The 23306-nt window shown below is 38.2% G+C and overlaps 1 protein-coding gene across 1 annotated transcript in view; it reads right to left on the reverse strand.

The window, feature by feature from the left end:
* The window catches only part of PRR16 (proline rich 16), a gene marked incomplete at its 5' end in the record, with an annotated part of 279519 nt that overhangs the window by 88851 nt on the left and 167362 nt on the right, over positions 1-23306 (reverse strand). Inside the window, 1 exon segment of the mRNA XM_079702264.1 lies at positions 12110-12866. Coding sequence (XP_079558390.1) covers positions 12111-12866 — 756 coding nt within the window. The 3' untranslated portion in view covers position 12110.

Here is a 23306-nt window from a genome sequence, read left to right on the forward strand (position 1 = left end):
ACCTTCACTGGTGTTTGTTTCCTCTCCCACATTTTTTAAAGAACCTGTTTTCCTAGGAAGTTCAGAAGGAATGAAAGTACCTGTGTTCTTATATTAGCTTCTGTGTTTGAATTTTGACACTGAAAAAAAAACCCTCCCACAATTCTGTTTGCTTATATAAGCCCAGATGCATCGTTAGTATCTAATTCAATATGGAAAATTACCTACGATACCTTAAGATAGTATATACTGCCAGATGCAGTTCCATTCCTCTGTTGTTTAAAGGACTAGTGTGTATCAACTACCATTTATATCAGCCCATAGGTTACAAGAAATCCAGAATAGCTTCCCTCATTTCATGGATTAGGAAGTTTATGAGAGCTAACCTTTATAGCTTTAAGTTAAGTAAATGTCACACTTTTTAACTCTCAGTAAGGAAACTCTCAAACACACTGAACCAAAGATATAAAAATAGCTTTTTCAAATTTCATTCCAATCTCCCCAAACATTGCAAGGAACAATACATTAAATAAGAGCCACAGCAAAAGCTATAGAAAATGGTAATCAATAAAACACTTCACAACTGATTGTTCATTCTATGAATTCCATCAACAACTATATATTGAGAGCTCTGCTGATCTTTATCAAAGTGATTTTATCAAGCACAATAGTATGTTCCAGACTCAGTTCACAGGATAGGCGCTCTACGGAAAACAAAACAACATGGGGCTTCAGTTCTCTAGGCTTAGGAAATAAATTTGATGCAAGTGCTGAACAGAACCATGGAAAAATAATTAGGATCTTCTCACTGGGAAGAAAACTCATACAACTTGTATATTTATTCCAGTAACTGGAGCCAGGTTTAGGGTGGCTTAAGGAGAATCTAATACCATCTATAAGATTCCAGTTGCAAATCATATTTACCTCTTTTATCTTTGAATCTGGCACTGCAGTCCTTGTCAGCTGAGAGTACTCAGTTGTCCCCAACTACACCATCGTAGTGATCTGGATAGAGCTGAGGATAAAATGGATCCTGAAGGAATACAGTCGAAAGACTGAATATAAACCTAATTAAAAGCCTCATTCCCATGAGAACATTTATAGGACACACCTGACTCTCACCAAGCCCTCTTATCAGCTGGCTACATCCCTGGGAGGATAAAGGGCTTTCTCCCACATTGCTGTCAGAGTGTATCTTCAAATGAAAAAAAAAAGTCAAATAAAATAGTGGCATACTATATAACCTTAGTCTAAGCAGTAAAAAATACAACTAAACTTTCACGTATTAATTTAAGTGCATAGCCTTCATTTTATTCCATTGAATTCAGCTCACTTTTTAGGTACAAGATTTTAATTTCTTACCTTATTTCAATTTTCTTTTTGCTTCCCTTCCCTCTCTTTGCCTAGCACTTTCTGCACATGTGATAACACTTTACATTACTAGCTCAAATTTTCTTACTTATTTCTTCTTCTCTGCCAAGATTCCATTTCTCACACACCAATATGCAGCAATCTGTCTTCTACTGGGTACTGCTTGTTTTAAGTTCCCAGGAATAAATTTCATATCAAGTGAGGAAACTTCCATTTCTGTTCATGAATTTGCATGAGTTTATTTGTCCTACTAAGAGGTCAATTTTATAACGTATTAAGTGAAGGGACTGGATTTAACCATATTAAGTTTCTTCTACTCTAATATCCTATGGTTTTTTGCCAGTGAAGGTAGATGGTAAATAATTGCCTTTCCACAATATTGTTAATTTGAGAGATGATATACACTTAAATTCATATTTGTTTAATTAACAGTTGGCTATTTTTTCCAAAGGCATTTTAAAGTTTTATACTTCTGAATTTTTACCTGTGTTGTACCCATTTTACCAGTTATTTTTTTTTATATATTTTATTTGTTATGAAAGGATTCAAATAAATAGTGGAAGTCTACAGCACAAGATTTACAAAAGCTCCCCTCTTGAAACAGGAGAAATTATTTCAGGGTGGGGCCAGGAGAAGGTGCAGCAACAGGAACTGAGTAAGGACTGCCGGGGGGTTAGTCATTTTAACTACTTGGCCGTAGCAGCCTTAGCAGTGTTGAGCTTCCTAGATTGGGCACTCGTAAAAGCAGCCTTGGAAAGGTTTTTGCTAGAACTGCCAAGCCCACAGCTAAGAATTTTAAATAGCAGATGATCCTGAGCCTTCAAAATTTTCTGGATTGAGATGAAATGATGAAAGGAAAATTTCTCTGTTGGATATCTGCAGAATGGACTGGCAGCTGAGGCAAGAGTATGAGTGACAAGCAGGAGGCAATGTAATGTCAGGATGTAAGGGATAAAAGCCTCTCTGAGGAGAGTGGGAGTGGGAATGGCATTACCACACACACACACAAAAGACTTGGCAAAAAATTCAAATTACTTGGATAAAAGGAACAAGGGAGAAGCAGAAGTTATATCCGGCTGAAAATGGGAGCTTTGATGATCAGAAGGTCTATTGGGAAATCGGATAGAGGAGCTCTTTTTAATATTAATTCTCTGTAATACTGATAATAAATCCACTCAGAAAAAAGGAAATTTATTAAAAAAAAACAGAACATCAGTAGTGTACTTCAAATATCAAGCAAAATGCAGTCATTATTTGATACAACTATGAAGTTTTGGAAAAAATAGGTTAAATAAATCCAAATATTCCATTTTTGTCCTAAAGAGCAGTTTGAATTGTTAGAAAATAATAGTTTCAGATGATAATTTTGGACTACTAGCGATATTTATTTACTTATACTTAAGCCATAAATCACTGTGATCAAAGAACTTTTATTTAGTTCTTGGTCCTTTTGGAAGGTACCTCACTGAAACATGTACTCAGGTATATCAGAGACTGTTTAAAGCAAAATAAGAGTTAATGCTTTGTCAAATTTTACTAATATCACTGACAAATGATATTTTTAATCACAAACACAGACATTTATTCCTCTTTCAAACAAATGGATTTAATCTCTTATTTGAGCATTTTTAGGAGAGTTATAAAAGCCCAGTGGTATTAGACTTTAGTTTGACAAATTATATTCTAAATGAATTTACTCATGTGCTATTACATATTATTGTAAATAATTAAAATTAAGCTATACTTGTCAAAACAGTTTAGTAAACTGTGTTCTCTGTTGTAGTCACCTTGAATATCTATCATGTTCATTTTCTGACTTACTAATTCACAAAATCTAATAAATCAATAATGAGAGTTCTACATGTGAACTGACAAGGTTCTAAGAAAATCAATAGGCTTACTTGATAATAGTAACTATAAAAATTGATGTAAAATAATTACTTTATAAATGAGATGAATAAAATATCATTAGCATCAACCTAAGCAATGACAAATCAACCCACCAGATTAAAAAGGAACATGGTAATTTGGGAAGAAGTATTACAAATTCATAACAGTGCCTGCATTTGTGTGAGGTTTTACTGTCAGCAAAGTATTTTCACATTCATTAAATCATTAGGGCCTTATAACAACATTTTGGAAGGTGGTATCCTTTAGAGGAGAAACACAGAGGAAAAAATGTTAGGAAATTGGGTGCTATTGGGGTATGGTTAGTGTATCAATGTTAATGTTACTCTAGGAGAAATAAAATGTGTGAAACCAGGCAGTTTGGGGAGTGAGTACCTCAGGAAGGTTTAGACAAAATAAGGCAGGGGAAATGCACATCACTTATATTTTTGTGTCCAGAAGAGAGGCAGGAGCTGAAAAATAGCGGGAGTTTGAGCAAATAAAGCAGAAGCTATGACTGAACTTTGTGTTCATTCTCATAACTCATTCTGTGTCAGCAGAGCTTTCATCCCATACAAATAACATAATGGAATTTAAAACAAGACATAGAGTAAATAATAATTAGCTATGCTTCCATACATAATTTACTTAGTTCCAACCTAGAGGAAGAGTTTGGGAGGTGTTTCTGACCTATGCAAAGAATAAGGTGGAATGATTTGGAGATTTTGCCTATTCAATTGTGCTGAAGGTTACAGACTTCTTGAATCCTAAAACTGCCTATCTGCGTTGCCTCATCCATTTTACCTTTCAGCACTGCTGCCGAAGAAGAGCGGAAGCTTATGATCCTGATGCCGTAGACATTCACTTGGGGTTTGTGAAATTGCAGCATCCTTCTGCTGGTCTTAATCTTCTTGCCCCTTACTTTGTAAAGGAGGATTGCGTGAGCCCAGAATACACACAGGGATGAAATTAATGACTCAAGAACTCTATTAGGTAGAAAAGAGTGGCACCATTATCTTCATTTGAAAGCAAGCCTCAGACCTGGTTAAGCAATTTGACCAAGAACATTTGGGAGACAGGAAAACTGAAACTCAAATCCAGGCCTTCTGGTTTCAAACTTACACTTTTATCCTAATATACTGCCCTATAAATTAATATTATAAACACATGTTATAATTTACATTATCAATGACAAATTTCTGTAGTAGAGTTTCATATATTTTGAAACTCATATATTTCATATATTACATATATTTTGACTATTTGGGATAAATAAGTATCATCAAATAAGGTTTATCTATCTTTATGGGGATAATTATTTATATAATAACTTAATTTACTGAAAAATTCTTTATTCAAAATTTTAACTAAAGAAAATTTAGTATGCAATTCTCAAATGCTTAACTAAAAAATGTAGGTTGGTGAGTAATCTCAGACAGAATTCAAATATGGTAGCTAATGGCTGTGATAAAATTCATCCCTCATCTTCGTTAATGCTGTCAATTCCCTGCAATAAATTTTTAAGCAAGGCTGTTGTTAGTTTCACTTCCTATCTCTCCATCTTTGTTTAAACTAAGATGGCATCACAATTTATGGTTAGATTAAACAAACATCAAGTAATATGAAAAGGAAAGAAAATGAGGTCTATAATATATTCAAATTATACACATGCCAAAAAATTACTCCTTTGGAAACCATGGTTGGCATGATCGGTCCTCACCCAAATGTGGATCTCCTTCCCTTTCTTGAGCACATGGGGACAACAGGGAGGGCCACATCACTAGTGTTGGCCAATGACATGAACAAGGACTGAGGAAAAAGCACAGCTAAGATTTTCCAGTCTCCCTTCTTCTTGTGGTGGTTTTGGAAGAGGATGCATGACCGGGTGGTGAAGTCACACATTCAACACAGCCTGGATCGATGAATGACTGCCTGAGGTACACCTTCCCTGGAGAGTCTCCTGGACTCAGGGTGAACTTTGAATGAACGAGAAATAACTTGGTTGCCTCTGGGATACTAGAGTTGTTTGCTACCACAGCATGAACTAGTCTCATGAACTAGTCTATCTTGACTTATGTTCTTATATCTTCCAACAACTTTCAAGCAAGTTTCAGTGAAATGACTGTAAGCTCTACAGATGACCTGTGCACAATGCAGGGGCTGTGCTTTGGGCAGTTCTGAAAGGTGGTGGAGAACGTGGGCTGTGGAGGCTGACTGCCTGCCTTACAATCCTGGCTTGACCACTTCCTGGCTCTATGACCTTGAACAGCAGTGACATAGTTTCCTCATTTGTAAGATGTGGATAATAATAGGGTCTAAGACATTGTGTTGTTAGGAGGGAAAAATGATGTTATGAGGGAAAAATAACACATACAAAACACAATGCAAGCCCTTGATAAGTGTTAGATATCATATATTGTCAACATCAACTCTAACCTACCCAAGGGCACACATTGTTTTATTTAGCTGGTCCAAAATTCCCTTTGGTGGTGAGGAGAATTGACAACTACATTATCAAATAGTGGAAAAATCATATCTATAGTCTAATAACAAAAGGATAGAAATGCTTTTATTAGAGCTCTAATGCACTGGTTCTTTAGTAGTTCCACAGAGTGGATCTATTGCTATTTTTAGCTGTAGGGGTCAACCTTAGACACATGAAACTCACAAATGAAATACCAGTAATACAAATGACACAGTTAGTTTCAAATGGCATTAATACTGTGGAATCAGAACTTCTCAGGGAAAAAAATCCAAAATAATAGACAGCCTTTGAACTTAAGAGAAAAGGTTTTACTGGAACAGTAAAGCCTCTGGTATAATACAGGACAAAATGCGGCTTGCATTATTCAATAGCTCATTCATTTTTGACGGTAGTGAAATTGCCTGAAATCCCTCTCACATTCTGCAAAGATCAAACGTATTAAGAATGTCAAAATAACATTAGGTAACCCCTTTTGAGTGTCAAAATAACTCCTCAGAACAAAGGGAAAAAAATTGCAAAGTTCAGAGCTATGAAGAACACAATTAAATGGTGATGCTGTGGGGAAAAAAAGTATGGGAAGTCCTGCTGGCACTAAAATGCCAGCCACTTACTAAGGGGTCAGTTTTGGCAAAACACTGAAACTGAGGTCCTGGATTTCTTCACTTGTAAATCAGGATAATAATATCTATTTTATACATTCATATGAGACTTAGAAAAAAATAATGTATGTAAAGTTTCAGAAAGCAGTTAACATATTAGTTTACCTATCGTTGATCAGTCTAGAGGTCATAAATCATAAGCAATATTTCCTACGTACTTTCGCTTGACCTTCACATAATTCTATATCCCATGTTGATTTAACTACATTTTAAAGAGAGGGTTATTTGCAGACCTTCTTTAGGTTTTTCGAAAAAGACCAGATGGATAAATCCAAGTGCTTTCAATGAAATGACACCCTACATAACTGATGTTCCACTAAAATATGGCTAATGCAGTTTTATGTTCAACACTGCTGCCTGCCCTAATGGTAGTCTCACATCTGTCATTATTTCAGAATCAGGCAATTTACACAACTCTAAAATTCAAGAATGTTTAGTATAAAAATCTGAATACAGTGTCACAGTTCCTAGAAAATGTCATGTGATTTTGCAATCTAGTAATTGTCAGATTCTGTGCACTGAAATATGTGATACAGAATTTTACTGTTCATAAATCATTTCCTCACCTAGAAATCATCAGTATGTACCAATGCACAACAATGCAATATTTTGCTACAAATTTGAGTGTACATTACAGCAAAATGTGCTACCAACAGAGAAACTGTGGAAAGAAACTGAATCAGGACAATCACAAAAACATTGCATTGTTGTATATATTCCACGGAAAAAAATCAGTCAAGGCAGTGATTCATGATTTGATTACACCACTCCCAGTGCAATTACATGTGGAACTACTCAGCCTTTTCTTCACAGAACATCCAAAAAGAGCTATAATTAGAACCTGTAGATAAAAGGCCTTGCATAGTTTCAGAGACTGTGTGTAGCTGCTGTTCTTGGTCATGTTAAAAGCAACTACTGATCTGCCCAAAGAAAGCCGTATAATACAGTGCCTTATTCCTTTATTCATTAAATAGTTAGATGTGGGCATAATTCAAACAAGATTTTTTAGGTTAATTAAACCACTTCGGTTAATAGCAGACATTTTTTTCATAGACTACTATTAAACTAATGAGAGGAGGTATGAATATATTATCAAATTGAAGAGTGGGGAATTTCTCTTCTCGCATGCCCTGTATTTTTGAGCAGATATTTTATATTTAGCTTAAGCATGGCCTAAAAAATATATCAGTTTTATTTCCTTTTATGACTCCTAAAACCACTGAGAGATGGAAGAGAACTTTGGTCAATTTTATTTTCTTTTTGCCTTTCATCAGTGGAGATACAATATCCTCCCAACAAAAAAATGGGAAGCAACCTAAGTGTTCATCAACAGATGAATGGATAAAGAAGATGTGGCACATATATACAATGGAATATTACTCAGCCATAAAAAGAAACGAAACTGAGTTATTTGTAGTGAGGTGGATAGACCTAGAGTCTGTCATACAGAGTGAAGTAAGTCAGAAAGAGAAAAACAAATACCGTATGCTAACACATATATATGGAAACTAAAAAAAAAAAAAAAAAAAAAAAAAATGGTCATGAAGAACCTAGGGGCAAGACGGGAATAAAGACACAGACCTACTAGAGAATGGACTTGAGGATATGGGGAGGGGGAAGGGTAAGCTGGGACAAAGTGAGACCTACCAAACATATATACACTACCAAACATAAAATAGATAGCTAGTGGGAAGCAGCCGCATAGCACAGGGAGATCAGCTAGGTGCTTTGTGACCACCTGCGGGGGGGGGGGGGGATAGGGAGGGTGGGAGGGAGGGAGATGCAAGAGGGAAGAGATATGGGAACATATGTATATGTATAACTGATTCACTTTGTTATAAAGCAGAACCTAACACACCATTGTAAAGCAATTATACTCCAATAAAGATGTTTAAAATAATAATAATAGTAAATAAAAACAATAGGCTTCCCTGGTGGTGCAGTGGTTGAGAGTCTGCCTGCCGATGCAGGGGACACGGGTTCGTGCCCCGGTCTGGGAAGATCCCACATGCCGCAGAGCGGCTGGGCCCATGAGCCATGGCCGCTGGGCCTGCGCGTCCGGAGCCTGTGCTCCACAAGGGGAGAGGCCACAACAGTGAGAGGTCCACGTACCGCAAAAAAATAAAAACAATAAAATAAAATAAAATAATGACAAAAATTTTCTTATTCCAATTTAATTAATGGATACAGTTTTTTGAACCATATGTTCTACCTTTCACTAGGAATAGATGTTTTCATAGCAGTACTACCATTTTACATTTTGTAGAAACATCACCTTCAAAGGAGTATTGAGGCCAGCTTTTTGGTACACTACTCTTTGTGTGAATAAAAAAGTTAAAGCCATGTTGTGAAAAAAGAATCTGCCCTTAAAGATTTGGAAAAAGCGTTTCTGCTTTGGTATCTTCATGAAGAGAAAATATAGACCATGTTTTATGATGATTTAATGCATGATGTGCAGAGCTTGCATTTCAGAATTTAAATTTTGAAAGCAATGCTGGCTGATTACAAAAACCGCACTGCCACTTATGACACTTTAATTACACGTTTCCTGGCAAATATTATGACACTCTATGTTAATTGCTTTCCATGCTTTACAAGTTTATATATATTTAGAGACATGACTAAGTGCCAATGAATGTTGCAGAATTATCGGGCAAAAAAGCCTATTGGCCCAATATATTCTATACATTAGTTAAAAAAAAAAAAAAAAAAAAGGAACATTTGGAGCAAATAAACTAAAAGGAGTGTCCCAACACTGCTGTAATCTAACATTTAATGTTGACTATGTAATAAATAAACTGTAATAAGAGAAGAAGGTCAATAACTATAACTTTTTTATGTTGAGATTTAACTCAGCTTTACAGGCCAACAGTTACTTATAAATGTGTTAAATAAAAACAGGTGTTGTGGTTTTGGCATATGTCACTAATCAAACATAAAAAGATGGTCTTTCATGGGGTAGCTCCATCTATAATTTGAGGAAGAGAAATGGATTTGAACCTCAGAGGTTGTGTGTAGGCATCTGGCTCAAATATCCTTAATCAACCTGCTTAAATCATCCAACTTATTCAACTTGCTTTATTGCAAATGAGTTATCTGCTCAGTGGATGGTATGCGGCTGCTAGTAAGCTCTACTTTGAGGTCCAGGTTGGTTCCCAGACATCAACAAGGGTCAAAGTTTCAAACTATAAAGTAATTATTAGGTCACAGTAATTGGCTGTGAAAGAAAGATGGGCTGAAGGGAAAAAACTTCATGTCTTCAAAGACTTCATAATATCAAAAGGCCTCACACTGGACGCACATTTGAAAGGATGTAAATATTTACATCTAGAAAGGTAATAAAATCCTGGGTTGGGCTTCCCTGGTTGAGCAGTGGTTGAGAATCTGCCTGCTAATGCAGGGGACACGGGTTCGAGCCCTGGTCTGGGAAGATCCCACATGCTGCGGAGCAACTAGGCCCATGAGCCACAACTACTGAGCCTGCGCGTCTGGAGCCTGTGCTCCGGAACAAGAGAGGCCGCGATAGTGAGAGGCCCACGCACCGCGATGAAGAGTGGCCCCCGCTTGCCACAACTAGAGAAAACCCTCGCACAGAAACGAAGACCCAACACAGCAAAAATAAATTAATTAATTAATAAACTCCTACCCCCAACATCTTCAAAAAAAGAATATATTAAAAAAAAAATCCTGGGTATAAACCTAAATGAACATATTACAATGTGTTATTTTGGTATTCAATGTCAATTATTTATTTACCTGGCTCACATCTATTAAACATACTGATCATATAGTTAATAAACTTTAGATTCTGGCCTTTGATTATTGGTCTTACCTTTTGTAACTTTCTGAAAAGTTGGATTTATTCTGCTTGCATTATCTTCATGTCCGACACACACACAGAACAAAAATCATGCTGAGTAAATTTTCAACGTGACTTCTATATTTTTACTCATTTGATCGTTCCTTTAAAAAATAAACCTAGGGGCTTCCCTGGTGGCGCAGTGGTTGAGAGTCTGCCTGCCGATGCAGGGGACACGGGTTGGTGCCCCGGTCCAGGAAGATCCTACATGCCGCGGAGCGGTTGGGCCCGTGAGCCATGGCTGCTGAGCCTGCGTGTCCGGAGCCTGTGCTCCGCAACGGGAGAGGCCACAACAGTGAGAGGCCCGCGTACCGCAAAAAAACAAAACAAAAAAAACTATTTTCTTTAGGGAATTACACCTAAAATATATTGTCATTTTAAATAGGAAGTTGTCCAAAAACAGTACTCCAAATTATGATGCTATAACATGAAAAAGGCAATGAAGAAATATGATTGAAGACTACTTTCCTGTAGTAGCAAAAGTTCAAGTTTTACGATCAAAAGCCAAATATTCAAAAGTATTACAGTATTCTTTTTTAAGTTGCATAATAATCAAATCTCCACCAAAGGTGACTCCTTCTACTCCTGCCACTTAATGACCACATTTTGCCCAGGCAGTTACCTGTCATCATGATTCGAAGGGAGTAAACTCATTTCTAACTCCAGCGCAAATCATAGGATCAGTCCAAATCATGGTAGTTAGGAAGTGAACTTTTGTCCATGGGTAAGTGTGACTTTAGCTGGCAAATTAGACTAAAGAGGAGCACACTTATTGGATGTTAGGAGGAAAGGATTTCCTCTCTTCCTTCTATAGAATAACAAAGAACCCTGGCATATTTCAGCTCTGAGGGAGAATCAGCTTAAGGTGAATGCTGAAAATATTCTGTTCCAGAAACATCTTTATTTTCCTCTAGGATTCTTCTGTAAATGGGGGAATCCCTCAGGAAGGCAGAGAGCTTGCTGATGCAGGAGCAAAGTCATCCTACAGCTTCAATGAGCTGGTTTATGCAGTGACTTGGAGGCATGCTGAGAGTGGGGAGGACCTAAAGGGGCTGGCCTGCAACAGGTCATCCCTGAGGTACCAAAATGGAGGCAAATCATATGAAAACGTTTACAGTTCTATTGAGAATCTGAATTATGAATATTTAATTTGAAAAATTCTGACATATACTCACTGTGATCTCCAAACTCTGTCAGAGCTGCTATCCATTTTGATGTAAACTAACGTGGGATTAAATGAACCACTGCTTCATTTTAATTCTGAGGAACATTTGGTTTTGCCATTATTTACCATTGTTTATGACATATGATATTTCCACAGACCAAAATCTTTCATTACATATATAGGTGAACATATAGTCATAATTGTATAGTATAGAAAATAAATGTTCTGGTATTATTCTTAGCATTTAATAGTGCAAAACTAGTGACAAACATCTTTAGAAAAAATAATAAAATAGTCTTTCAGTATTAAAATTTCTTATTAAAAAGCATTAGGTCAGAGTATGGCATGTTCTTAATGCATAGATGAGTTAGGCATGAATAAAATGAATCTAATCCCATCCCTTATGGTAAACAAAATATTTGAAATCTACAGGTCACAGTTTGTCACAGGTCAATTTGAAAAAACAATATATTCAGCTTTTCCGTTATTCTGTGGTTTCATGATGTAACCTTTAAACAATGTATAGCCAGGACATAAACAACATACTGCATACTTACCCGGTGATTTTTTATGCCACTCTGCTGAATGCAGGATAAATATATTTGGGCTTTTTATTGCTTGAGTAGAAAGTGCTCATTACGTATTATTTTATGTTTATAATATAAGAATTAAAAAAAACAAAAAAGTTTTTTTAAATGGCATACATCACACTGTTGTGGTGGTTGACTTCCTCAAGATTGTCTTCTGTGGTTTTGGTGCTGTGGGAGGAGGCACAGGTGCAGGTCTGAGTGGGGGGAAGCTGTTACTGTGGCTTATTCCCAGCCCCCCATTTTCTAGTGGAAAAGGAGGGAGATGAGGGGGAGGAGGCTGGGCAGGGCCATGGGGAGGAAGCTTTCCTGGTGGGTGGACAGGTTCGCTGTGTGAGTGGACCTCCCTATTTTTTATGTGATGCCGGGTGTCACAGTCAGGACAATAGCCATGGTACTGGACTTTTTCATTAAACCGGACTCGTTCCCGAGGCCCTGCTTGGGGGCACCTGTCTTTTTCAGGTCTATGCATCAGAGGCTGCACTGGAGCCTTGTCCAAGTTACTGCTGGGTCTGCAGCAAATGTCTCCATTTGGAATTTTGTTTGGTGCCCCTGGGAAGCCTCTGTTTCGCAGAAGGGTGCCATTGGTCTTTACCGGATTGACAGTGGGCACCACTCTTTGCGGGTCTTCACACTTCACAGGTGTCAACCGTGGAGGGGGAGGGGGAGGGTTTGGCTTTCTCAGGACGGTGAGGATAGCAGATGGGTGGGCTGGGGGTTTAATGAGGGGGGCATTGGCCTGCACTTTGATCTTCTCTATGCTGGAGGCTGTTGTCCCACTTGAGCTACTATTCAGGGTGTCCGTTTTGGAGCTGTCGGTCATCTCATCCTCCAGCTGTAGGTCAGAAGTCAGGGTATCAATCTGGTCAACCACCTGGTGGAAAGGACAAGGTAATTGTGTTGAAGAATGACCCGAAGCAAAATATACTACAAACAATATCTTCCTGTCTCGCTATAATCTGTTATGGGAACCTTGACTAATACTGTGGTGTATTCCACTATTCTTAATGTTTTCATTCAATAAATTTAGGCGAGGCAGGGTGACTCTGGGTGGCTCCGATGGTAAGTAGTAGTGGCTCAGACTAGGATCAAAGAAAGGAAGATGGAGAGAAGTGAATGGATTTAGGAGCTAAAACTGAAGATCTAGCTCTCATGGTACTAGTGTGAACCAATCACATAAGACCCTCATGTGGAGGAAGTAAAATCTCTGAGTCCTCTCTAACTTCTGGTTGAATCTGGCACCTCTTATAACAGGGTTGCTTAGTGTCTCTGCCCTGTTAAGTCATTGTCTGGGGCAACTTGTAGGAAGCATGGCCTCAGGTCAAATGCTCAATTTCAGAACCCAGAAGTTGACCCTCTATCATTTACACTCCCTGCAGTCAGAGATCTTAGAGGCTATTCTCATGGCTACCACACATGTACTAGTATGCCTATAGGAGGAAAGAAAAGTTATGGATTACTTTAAAAATAATTTATTTTTAAATGGAATGAGTCCCTTCATCTCATGTTTCCATATGTAGACTTTTCCCTCCTCTCTTATTCAGGCCTAAGTTTGTTCAACTGTGAAGTTGGCTCTTTGACACATGGTGGCACAATTGGGCTCAAAATGAAAATATCATTACCAACCAGAAGTTAGAGAGGACTCAGAGATTTTACTTCCTCCACATGAGGGTCTTATGTGATTGGTTCACACTAGTACCATGAGAGCTAGGTCTTCAGTTTTAGCTCCTAAATCCATTCACTTCTCTCCATCTTCCTTTCTTTGATCCTAGTCTGAGCCACTATTACTTACCATGGGAGCCACCCAGAGTCACCCTGCCTCGCCTCTCACTTCTGTAATCTCAGTGGTCTTTCTAAAAACAGAATTGTGCTCTTGTCATTCCTTGCTTAAAATCTTTCAATGCCTGCTCATTTCTCCTGTGATATATATCAATTCCTAACATGGTCTCTAAGGTCCTGTACAGTCTCAGTATTGTTCTGATAAGTGTTTAATAACGGGTTCTTAGAGGTGTGAGTGAGTCCTGATTTGAAGAGTTTGCCAGTTTCCATGGTGTAAACTCCTGCCATGGTTGACTTCAAGTGAGTAAAGGCAACATCACTAAATGTGAAATTGGGAAGAAACCTGCAGGAGGGCATCATTATAAAGTGTTTCCACCATACCAGTAGAATAAACATAAACTCAGGAGTACAGATAAATATTAAAATGTAGTAAAATAATTAGGAATGACTAGGAATAATTAGAAAAGAATCTTTCTTTTTAATGTAATCTACTTAATATAGGTTTATATACTTTTGTTTTCAATAATAGTTATTTCACAATTGGCTCACAAGATTTCTGAAAATAAAACAATTGGCCCTTTTTAGCCAGTACAAGACAGCACTCCTAAGTGACCCTCCATACTCAAATCTATTAAGATGCCCTTTTCCTTTCTGTTCTCAAACCTCTTCGGTCTTCTTTCAGACCCTCATAATTGCCAGTCAGCTTCCTGCCCCAGGACATTTGCACATACTAATTTTTCATGTAAAGGTCACTGAGTTTGTGTGTGTGTGTGTGTGTGTGTGTGTAAGGAATCTTATCATATCTATCTGACACTGGTTAGCTTTAGGCTTCATTAAGTTAAGAATGCATGGGAAAAACTGTACGGCAACTACTGAAGTAAAAGACAAACTTACAACTTTTGAAATAAGGATTAAAATGTGAGTAAGGGAATTTTGGCAAATCTAAAAATGGCAGAAAATAAGAAAACAAACAAAAAGCATACTAAATAGAAACAAACCCATAAGATAGTTTAAAAAAACCAAACTTAAAAAATATTAACAATATTAATAATCATAACAAGTATAAATAGATTAAAATAATTTATTCAAGAAGGGACACAGAAGGATTGAATACAAAGTGAAAGAAATAAGATATAGCAGGCAAATAACCAAATGAAAACTGATGCAACTATACTAATACTGAGCAAAAAACCCTGAAATTTTTTAAATCAAATAGTATTGTATCAATACAAACAGGTGAAAAAAAAATGAATGAAACAAAATTGAAAGTTCATGTACACACACACACACATGCTTGAACAATGGGATAACAGTTATAAAGAAGTAATTCACATAAGGGATGCTCCAAATTTCCAAAAATCATATACTCAATCTCACTAGTAATCAAGGTAGTGCAAACTGAAGAAGAATGAGAAAGTGTTTCATTCTGAGTAGTTTAGGAAAAACGAACCAGCCTGATAGTTCTACTTGTTGGTGATGAGGTGGGTAAATGGGAACTCTGTACATTGCCAGTGCAAATGTAAATTCAGTGTGTTGGGAAATTTTTTGACAATGTCTTATAAATTGTATAAGGTGCTTACCCTACCCTACCGTACAGGTATTTTAGGAACAAAGCCTAGACTGTTCTGGAGAAATTCTAAGAGATGTGCACAGGCTTGAAAAAGCACAAGGATGTTTCTTTTAGGGTTTTTTTTTTTTTTTGGTGTTGTTTGTTTGTTTTGCCATAGCAAAAAACTGGAAACAACCTAAATATCTATTAGTAAGTGATGTATGTAAATACAAACTAGTTCAAATGAAGTAACTACAGCTATATTTATCAACAGGGATAAATCTCAAAAGCCTTCAGTTGAACATAAAAATTTAAAAATATATATCTGTATATGTATCCAATATGTATGTATTGTTTATATGTAGAAGCACAGATGTTTTAGTTTATACAACATGAAAATAAATGATACACATTAAGTTTAGGCAAGGAGGAAGGGGAAAGACTGTCAGAAGGCATCAGCTATATAGATGAAATATTTTATTTCTTTTAAAACTTGATATAAAGTAATTATGATAAAGTGTTAACATTTGTTAAGTTCAGGTTATATTTGATACAGTATTTATTTTTTTTATTTTTTTTATTTTTTTTTATTTATTTTTTTATTAGTTTCTGCTTTATAACAAAGTGAATCAGTCATACATATACATCTGTTCCCACATCCCCTCCCTCATGCATCTCCCTCCCTCCCACCCTCCCCATCCCACCCCTCCAGGCGGTCACAAAGCACCGAGCTGATCTCCCTGTGCTCTGCGGCTGCTTCCCACTATCTATCTACCTTACGTTTGGTAGTGTATATATGTCCATGCCTCTCTTTCCCTTTGTCACAGCTTACCCTTCCCCTTCCCCATATCCTCAAGTCCATTCTCAAGTAGGTCTGTGTCTTTATTCCCGTTTTACCCCTAGGTTCTTCATGACATTTTTTTTTTTTTTTAATTCCATATATATGTGTTAGCATACGGTATTTGTCTTTCTCTTTCTGACTTACTTCACTCTGTATGACAGACTCTAGGTCTATCCACCTCATTACAAATAGCTCAGTTTCGTTCCTTTTTATGGCTGAGTAATATTCCATTGTATATATGTGCCACATCTTCTTTATCCATTCATCCGATGATGGACACTTAGGTTGTTTCCAGCTCCGGGCTATTGTGAATAGAGCTGCAATGAACATTTTGGTACATGTCTCTTTTTGAATTATGGTTTTCTCAGGGTATATGCCTAGTAGTGGGATTGCTGGGTCATATGGTAGTTCTATTTGTAGTTTTTTAAGGAACCTCCATACTGTTCTCCATAGTGGCTGTACCAATTCACATTCCCACCAGCAGTGCAAGAGTGTTCCCTTTTCTCCACACCCTCTCCAGCATTTATTGTTTCTAGATTTCTTGATGATGGCCATTCTGACTGGTGTGAGATGATATCTCATTGTAGTTTTGATTTGCATTTCTCTAATGATTAATGATGTTGAGCATTCTTTCATGTGTTTGTTGGCAGTCTGTATATCTTCTTTGGAGAAATGCCTATTTAAGTCTTCTGCCCATTTTTGGATTGGGTTGTTTGTTTTTTTGCTATTGAGCTGCATGAGCTGTTTATAAATTTTGGAGATTAATCCTTTGTCAGTTGCTTCATTTGCAAATATTTTCTCCCATTCTGAGGGTTGTCTTTTGGTCTTGTTTATGGTTTCCTTTGCTGTGCAAAAGCTTTGAAGTTTCATTAGGTCCCATTTGTTTATCTTTGTTTTTATTTCCATTTCTCTAGGAGGTGGGTCCAAAAGGATCTTGCTGTGATTTATGTCATAGAGTGTTCTGCCTATGTTTTCCTCTAAGAGTTTGATAGTTTCTGGCCTTACATTTAGGTCTTTAATCCATTTTGAGCTTATTTTTGTGTATGGTGTTAGGGAATGATCTAATCTCATACTTTTACATGTCCCTGTCCAGTTTTCCCAGCACCACTTATTGAAGAGGCTGTCCTTTCTCCACTGTACATTCCTGCCTCCTTTATCAAAGATAAGTTGGCCATATGTGCGTGGGTTTATCTCTGGGCTTTCTATCCTGATCCACTGATCTATCTTTCTGTTTTTATGCCAGTACCACACTGTCTTAATTACTGTAGCTTTGTAGTATAGTCTGAAGTCAGGGAGCCTGATTCCTCCAGCTCCGTTTTTCGTTCTCAAGATTGCTTTGGCTATTCGGGGTCTTTTGTTTTTCCAAACAAATTTTGAAATTTTTTGTTCTAGTTCTGTGAAAAATGCCAGTGGTAGTTTGATAGGGATTGCATTGAATCTGTAGATTGCTTTGGGTAGTAGAGTCATTTTCACAATATTGATTCTTCCAATCCAGGAGCATGGTATATCTCTCCATCTATTTGTATCCTCTTTAATTTCTTTCATCAGTGTCTTATAATTTTCTGCATACAGGTCTTTTGTCTCCTTAGGTAGGTTTATTCCTAGATATTTTATTCTTTTTGTTGCAATGGTAAATGGGAGTGTTTTCTTGATTTCATTTTCAGATTTTTCATCATTAGTGTACAGGAATGCCAGAGATTTCTGTGCATTAATTTTGTATCCTGCTACTTTACCAAATTCATTGATTAGCTCTAGTAGTTTTTCGGTAGCATCTTTAGGAATCTCTATGTATAGTATCATGTCATCTGCAAACAGTGACAGCTTTACTTCTTCTTTTCCAATTTGGATTCCTTTTATTTCCTTTTCTTCTCTGATTGCTGTGGCTAAAACTTCCACAACTAGGTTGAATAAGAGTGGTGAGAGTGGGCAGCCTTGTCTTGTTCCTGATCTTAGTGGAAATGGTTTCAGTTTTTCACCATTGAGGACAATGTTGGCTGTGGGTTTGTCATATATGGCCTTTATTATGTTGAGGAAAGTTCCCTCTATGCCTACTTTCTGCAGGGTTTTTATCATAAATGGGTGTTGAATTTTGTCGAAAGCTTTCTCTGCATCTATTGAGATGATCATATGGTTTTTCTCCTTCAACTTGTTAATATGGTGTATCACATTGATTGATTTGCGTATATTGAAGAATCCTTGCATTCCTGGAATAAACCCCACTTGATCATGGTGTATGATCCTTTTAATGTGCTGTTGGATTCTGTTTGCTAGTATTTTGTGGAGGATTTTTGCATCTATGTTCATCAGTGATATTGGCCTGTAGTTTTCTTTCTTTGTGACATCCTTGCCTGGTTTTGGTATCAAGGTGATGGTGGCCTCGTAGAATGAGTTTGGGAGTGTTCCTTCCTCTGATATTGTTTGGAAGAGTTTGAGAAGGATGGGTGTTAGCTCTTCTCTAAATGTTTGATAGAATTCGCCTGTGAAGCCATCTGGTCCTGGGCTTTTGTTTGATGGAAGATTTTTAATCACAGTTTCAATTTCAGTGCTTGTGATTGGTCTATTCATATTTTCTATTTCTTCCTGAGTCAGTCTTGGTAGGTTGTGCATTTCTAAGAATTTGTCCATTTCTTCCAGGTTGTCCATTTTATTGGCATAGAGTTGCTTATAGTAATCTCTCATGATCTTTTGTATTTCTGCAGTGTCAGTTGTTACTTCTCCTTTTTCATTTCTAATTCTACTGATTTGAGTCTTCTCCCTTCTTTTCTTGATGAGTCTGGCTAATGGTTTGTCAATTTTGTTTATCTTCGCAAAGAACCAGCTTTTAGTTTGGTTGATCTTTGCTATCGTTTCCTTCATTTCTTTTTCATTTATTTCTGATCTGATCTTTATGATTTCTTTCCTTCTGCTAACTTTGGGGGTTTTTTGTTCTTCTTTCTCTAATTGCTTTAGGTGCAGGGTCAGGTTGTTTACTCGAAATGTTTCCTGTTTCTTAAGGTGGGATTGTATTGCTATAAACTTCCCCCTTAGAACTGCTTTTGCTGCGTCCCATAGGTTTTGGGTCGTCGTGTCTCCATTGTCATTTGTTTCTAAGTATTTCTTAATTTCCTCTTTGATTTCTTCAGTGATCACTTCATTATTGAGTAGTGTATTGTTTAGCCTCCATGTGTTTGTATTTTTTACAGATCTTTTCCTGTAATTGATGTCTAGTCTCATAGCATTGTGGTCGGAAAAGATACTTGATACTATTTCAATTTTCTTAAATTTACCAAGGCTTGATTTGTGACCCAAGATATGATCTATCCTGGAGAATGTTCCATGAGCACTTGAGAAAAATGTGTATTCTGTTGTTTTTGGATGGAATGTCCTATAAATATCAACTAAGTCCATCTTGTTTAATGTATCATTTAAAGCTTGTGTTTCCTTATTTATTTTCATTTTGGATGATCTGTCCATTGGTGAAAGTGGGGTGTTAAAGTCCCCTACTATGATTGTGTTACTGTCGATTTCCCCTTTTATGGCTGTTAGTATTTGCCTTATGTATTGAGGTGCTCCTATGTTGGGTGCATAAATATTTACAATTGTTATCTCTTCTTCTTGGATCGATCCCTTTATCGTTATGTAGTGTCCTTCTTTGTCTCTTCTAATAGTCTTTATTTTAAAGTCTATTTTGTCTGATATAAGAATTGCTACTCCAGCTTTCTTTTGATTTCCATTTGCATGGAATATCTTTTTCCATCCCCTTACTTTCAATCTGTATGTGTCTCTAGGTCTGAAGTGGGTCTCTTGTAGACAGCATATATATGGGTCTTGTTTTTGTATCCATTCAGCCACTCTGTGTCTTTTGGTGGGAGCATTTAGTCCATTTACATTTAAGGTAATTATTGATATGTATGTTCCTATTCCCATTTCCTTAATGGCTTTGGGTTCGTTATTGTAGGTATAGTCCTTCTGTTGTGTTTCTTGCCTAGAGAAGTTCCTTTAGCATTTGTTGTAAAGCTGGTTTGGTGGTGCTGAACTCTCTCAGCTTTTGCTTGTCTGTAAACGTTTTAATTTCTCCATCAAATCTGAATGAGATCCTTGCTGGGTAGAGTAATCTTGGTTGCAGGTTTCTCTCCTTCATCACTTTAATTATGTCCTGCCACTCCCTTCTGGCTTGTAGAGTTTCTGCTGAGAGATCAGCTGTTAACCTGATGGGGATTCCCTTGTGTGTTATTTGTTGTTTTTCCCTTGCTGCTTTTAATATGATTTCTTTGTGTTTAATTTTTGACAGTTTGATTAATATGTGTCTTGGCGTATTTCTCCTTGGATTTATTCTGTATGGGACTCTCTGTGCCTCCTGGACTTGATTAACTATTTCCTTTCCCATATTAGGGAAGTTTTCAACTATAATCTCTTCAAATATTTTCTCAGTCCCTTTCTTTTTCTCTTCTTCTTCTGGAACCCCTATAATTCGAATGTTGCTGCGTTTAATGTTGTCCCAGAGGTCTCTGAGACTGTCCTCTGTTCTTTTCATTCTTTTTTCTTTATTTTGCTCTGCATCAGTTATTTCCACTATTTTATCTTCCACCTCACTTATCCGTTCTTCTGCCTCAGTTATTCTGCTATTGATCCCATCTAGAGTATTTTTCATTTCATTTATTGTGTTTTTAATCGATGCTTGATTCATCTTTAGTTCTTCTAGGTCCTTGTTAACTGTTTCTTGCATATTGTCTATTCTATTTCCAAGATTTTGGATCTGGGAAATACAATCTTGGATCAGCTTTACTATCATTATTCTGAATTCTTTTTCAGGTAGACTGCCTATTACCTCTTCATTTGTTAGGTCTGGTAGATTTTTATCTTGCTCCTTCACCTGCTGTGTGTTTTTCTGCTTTCTCATTTTGCTTATGTTACTGTGTTTGGGGTCTCCTTTTTGCAGGCTGCAGATTCGTAGTTCCCGTTGTTTTTGGTGTCTGTCCCCCGTGGCTAAGGTTGTTTCAGTAGGTTGTGTAGGCTTCCTGGTGGGGGGGACTAATGCCTTTGTTCTGGTGGTTGAAGCTCGATCTTGTCTTTCTGGTGGACAGGTCCACGTCTGGTGGTGTGTTTTGGGGTGCCTGTGGCCTTATTATGTTTTTAGGTATCCTCTCTGCTAATGGGTGGGGTTGTGTTCCTGCCTTGCTAGTTGCTTGGCATAGGGTGACCAGCACTGTAGTTTGCTGGTCGTTGACTGAAGCTGGGTGCTGGTGTTGAGATGGAGATCCCTGGGAGATTTTCGCTGCTTGATATTATGTGGAGCTGGGAGGTCTCTTGTGGACCCGTGTCCTGAAGTTGGCTCTCCCACTTCAGAGGCACAGCACTAACTCCTGGCTGCAGCACCAAGAGCCTTTCATCCACCCGGCTCAGAATAACAGTGAGGAAAAAGTAGAAAGAAATAATTAGTAGAAGAAAGAAAGAGAGATTGAAAGAAAGGAAGAAGGGAAGTAAGGAAGGAGGGAAGGAAGAAAGAAAGAAAGGAGGGAGGGAGGAAGGATGGAAAGAAAGGAAAGAAAGGAGGGAGGGAGGGAGGAATGAAAGCAAAAGGAAGAGTGAATGGAAGAAGAGAGGGAGGGAGGGAGGAAGGAAAGAAAGAAAGAAAGAAAGACAGGAGGGAGGGAGGGAGGGAGGAAGGAAAGAAAAAGAAAGTGGAAAGAAGAAGGGTGGGAGGGAGGGAGGGATGGAGGAAAGAAAAAGAAAGAAGGAAAGGAGGAGCGGAGGGAGGGAGGGAGGAAGGGAAGGGAGGAAAAAAAGAAAGAGCAGGTAAAGTAAAATAGAATAAAGTATGAAATATAGTAGCGTTATTAAAATTAAAAAGTAATTATTGAAAAAAAACACGGACCGAAAGAACCCTGGGACATATGGTGGAAGCAAAGCTATACAGAGAGAATCTTACACAGAAGATTACACATATACATTCACAAAAAGAGAGCAGGGGGAAAAATCAAAAATCTTGCTCTCCAAGTCCACCTCCTCGATTTGGGATAATTCGTTGTAAAAAGAGGAAAAGGGCGAAAAGTCTGAAATCTTGCTAAGTCCACCTCCTTAATTTGAGATAATTTGTTGTAAAAAGAGGAAAAAAAAAAAAAAGGGGGGGGGGAAAGTCTTAAATCTTGTCCTCAAGGTCCACTTCCTCAATTTGGGATGATTCGCTGTCCATTCATGCACTCCACAGACGCAGGGCACATCAAATGGACTGTGGAGCTTTAATCCGCTGCCTCGGAGGCTGCACAGAGAGATTTCCCTGTCTCTGCTCTCACAGCTCCCGGGTCTCAGCCTTGGACCTGGCCCCGCCTCTGCGCGTAGGTCGCCGGAGGGCGTCCGTACTTCGCTCAGACAGGACGGGTTTAAAGAAGCCGCTGATTCGGGGGCTCTGGCTCACTCAGGCAGAGGGGAGGGAGGGGAATGCCCTCTCCTCGCGCACCAGGCAACAAAAGGGAAAAAAGTCTCTTGCCTCTCCGGTAGCTCCAGACCCTTTCCCCGGACTCCCTCCGGGCTAGCACTAACCCCTTCAGGGTCTCTTCCTGCCGCCAGCCCCAGACCTCTCCCTGCGCTCCGACTGAAAGCCGATACCCGAGCCTCAGCTCCCCGCCCCGCCCGCTCTGGCGGCCGAGCAGACAAGTCTCTCGGGCTGGTGTGTGCCTGAGGGCACCGATCCTCTGTGCCAAAATCTCTCTGCTTTGCCCTCCACACCCCTGTTGCTGTGCTCTCCTCCGCTACTCCGAAGCTTTCCCCCTCCGCCACCTGCAGTCTCTGCCCTCGAAGGGGCTTGTAGTGTGTAGAAACCTTCCCTCCTTCACGGCTCCCTCCCACTGGTGCAGGTCCCGTCCATATCCTATTGTCTCTGTTTATTCTTTTTTTCTTTTGACCTACCCAGGTATGTGGGGAGTTTCTTGCCTTTTGGGGGGTCTGAGGTCTTCTGTCAGCGTTCAGTAGGTGTTCTGTTGGAGTTGTTCCACGTGTAGATGAATTTCTGATGTATCTTCTATGTAGTTCAGGGAACTCTACTCAGTGCTCTGTGGTGACCTGATTCCCGATACAGTATTTATTTTATGTTATGTGTAAAATCTTTTATAATTTGAAAATAAAATAAATATCACTACTTGAATAAAGTTAGAAAGAAATAAAAGGAG

Source organism: Hyperoodon ampullatus (assembly GCF_949752795.1).
Source record: "Hyperoodon ampullatus genome assembly, chromosome: 4".
Lineage (NCBI taxonomy): Eukaryota > Metazoa > Chordata > Mammalia > Artiodactyla > Ziphiidae > Hyperoodon > Hyperoodon ampullatus.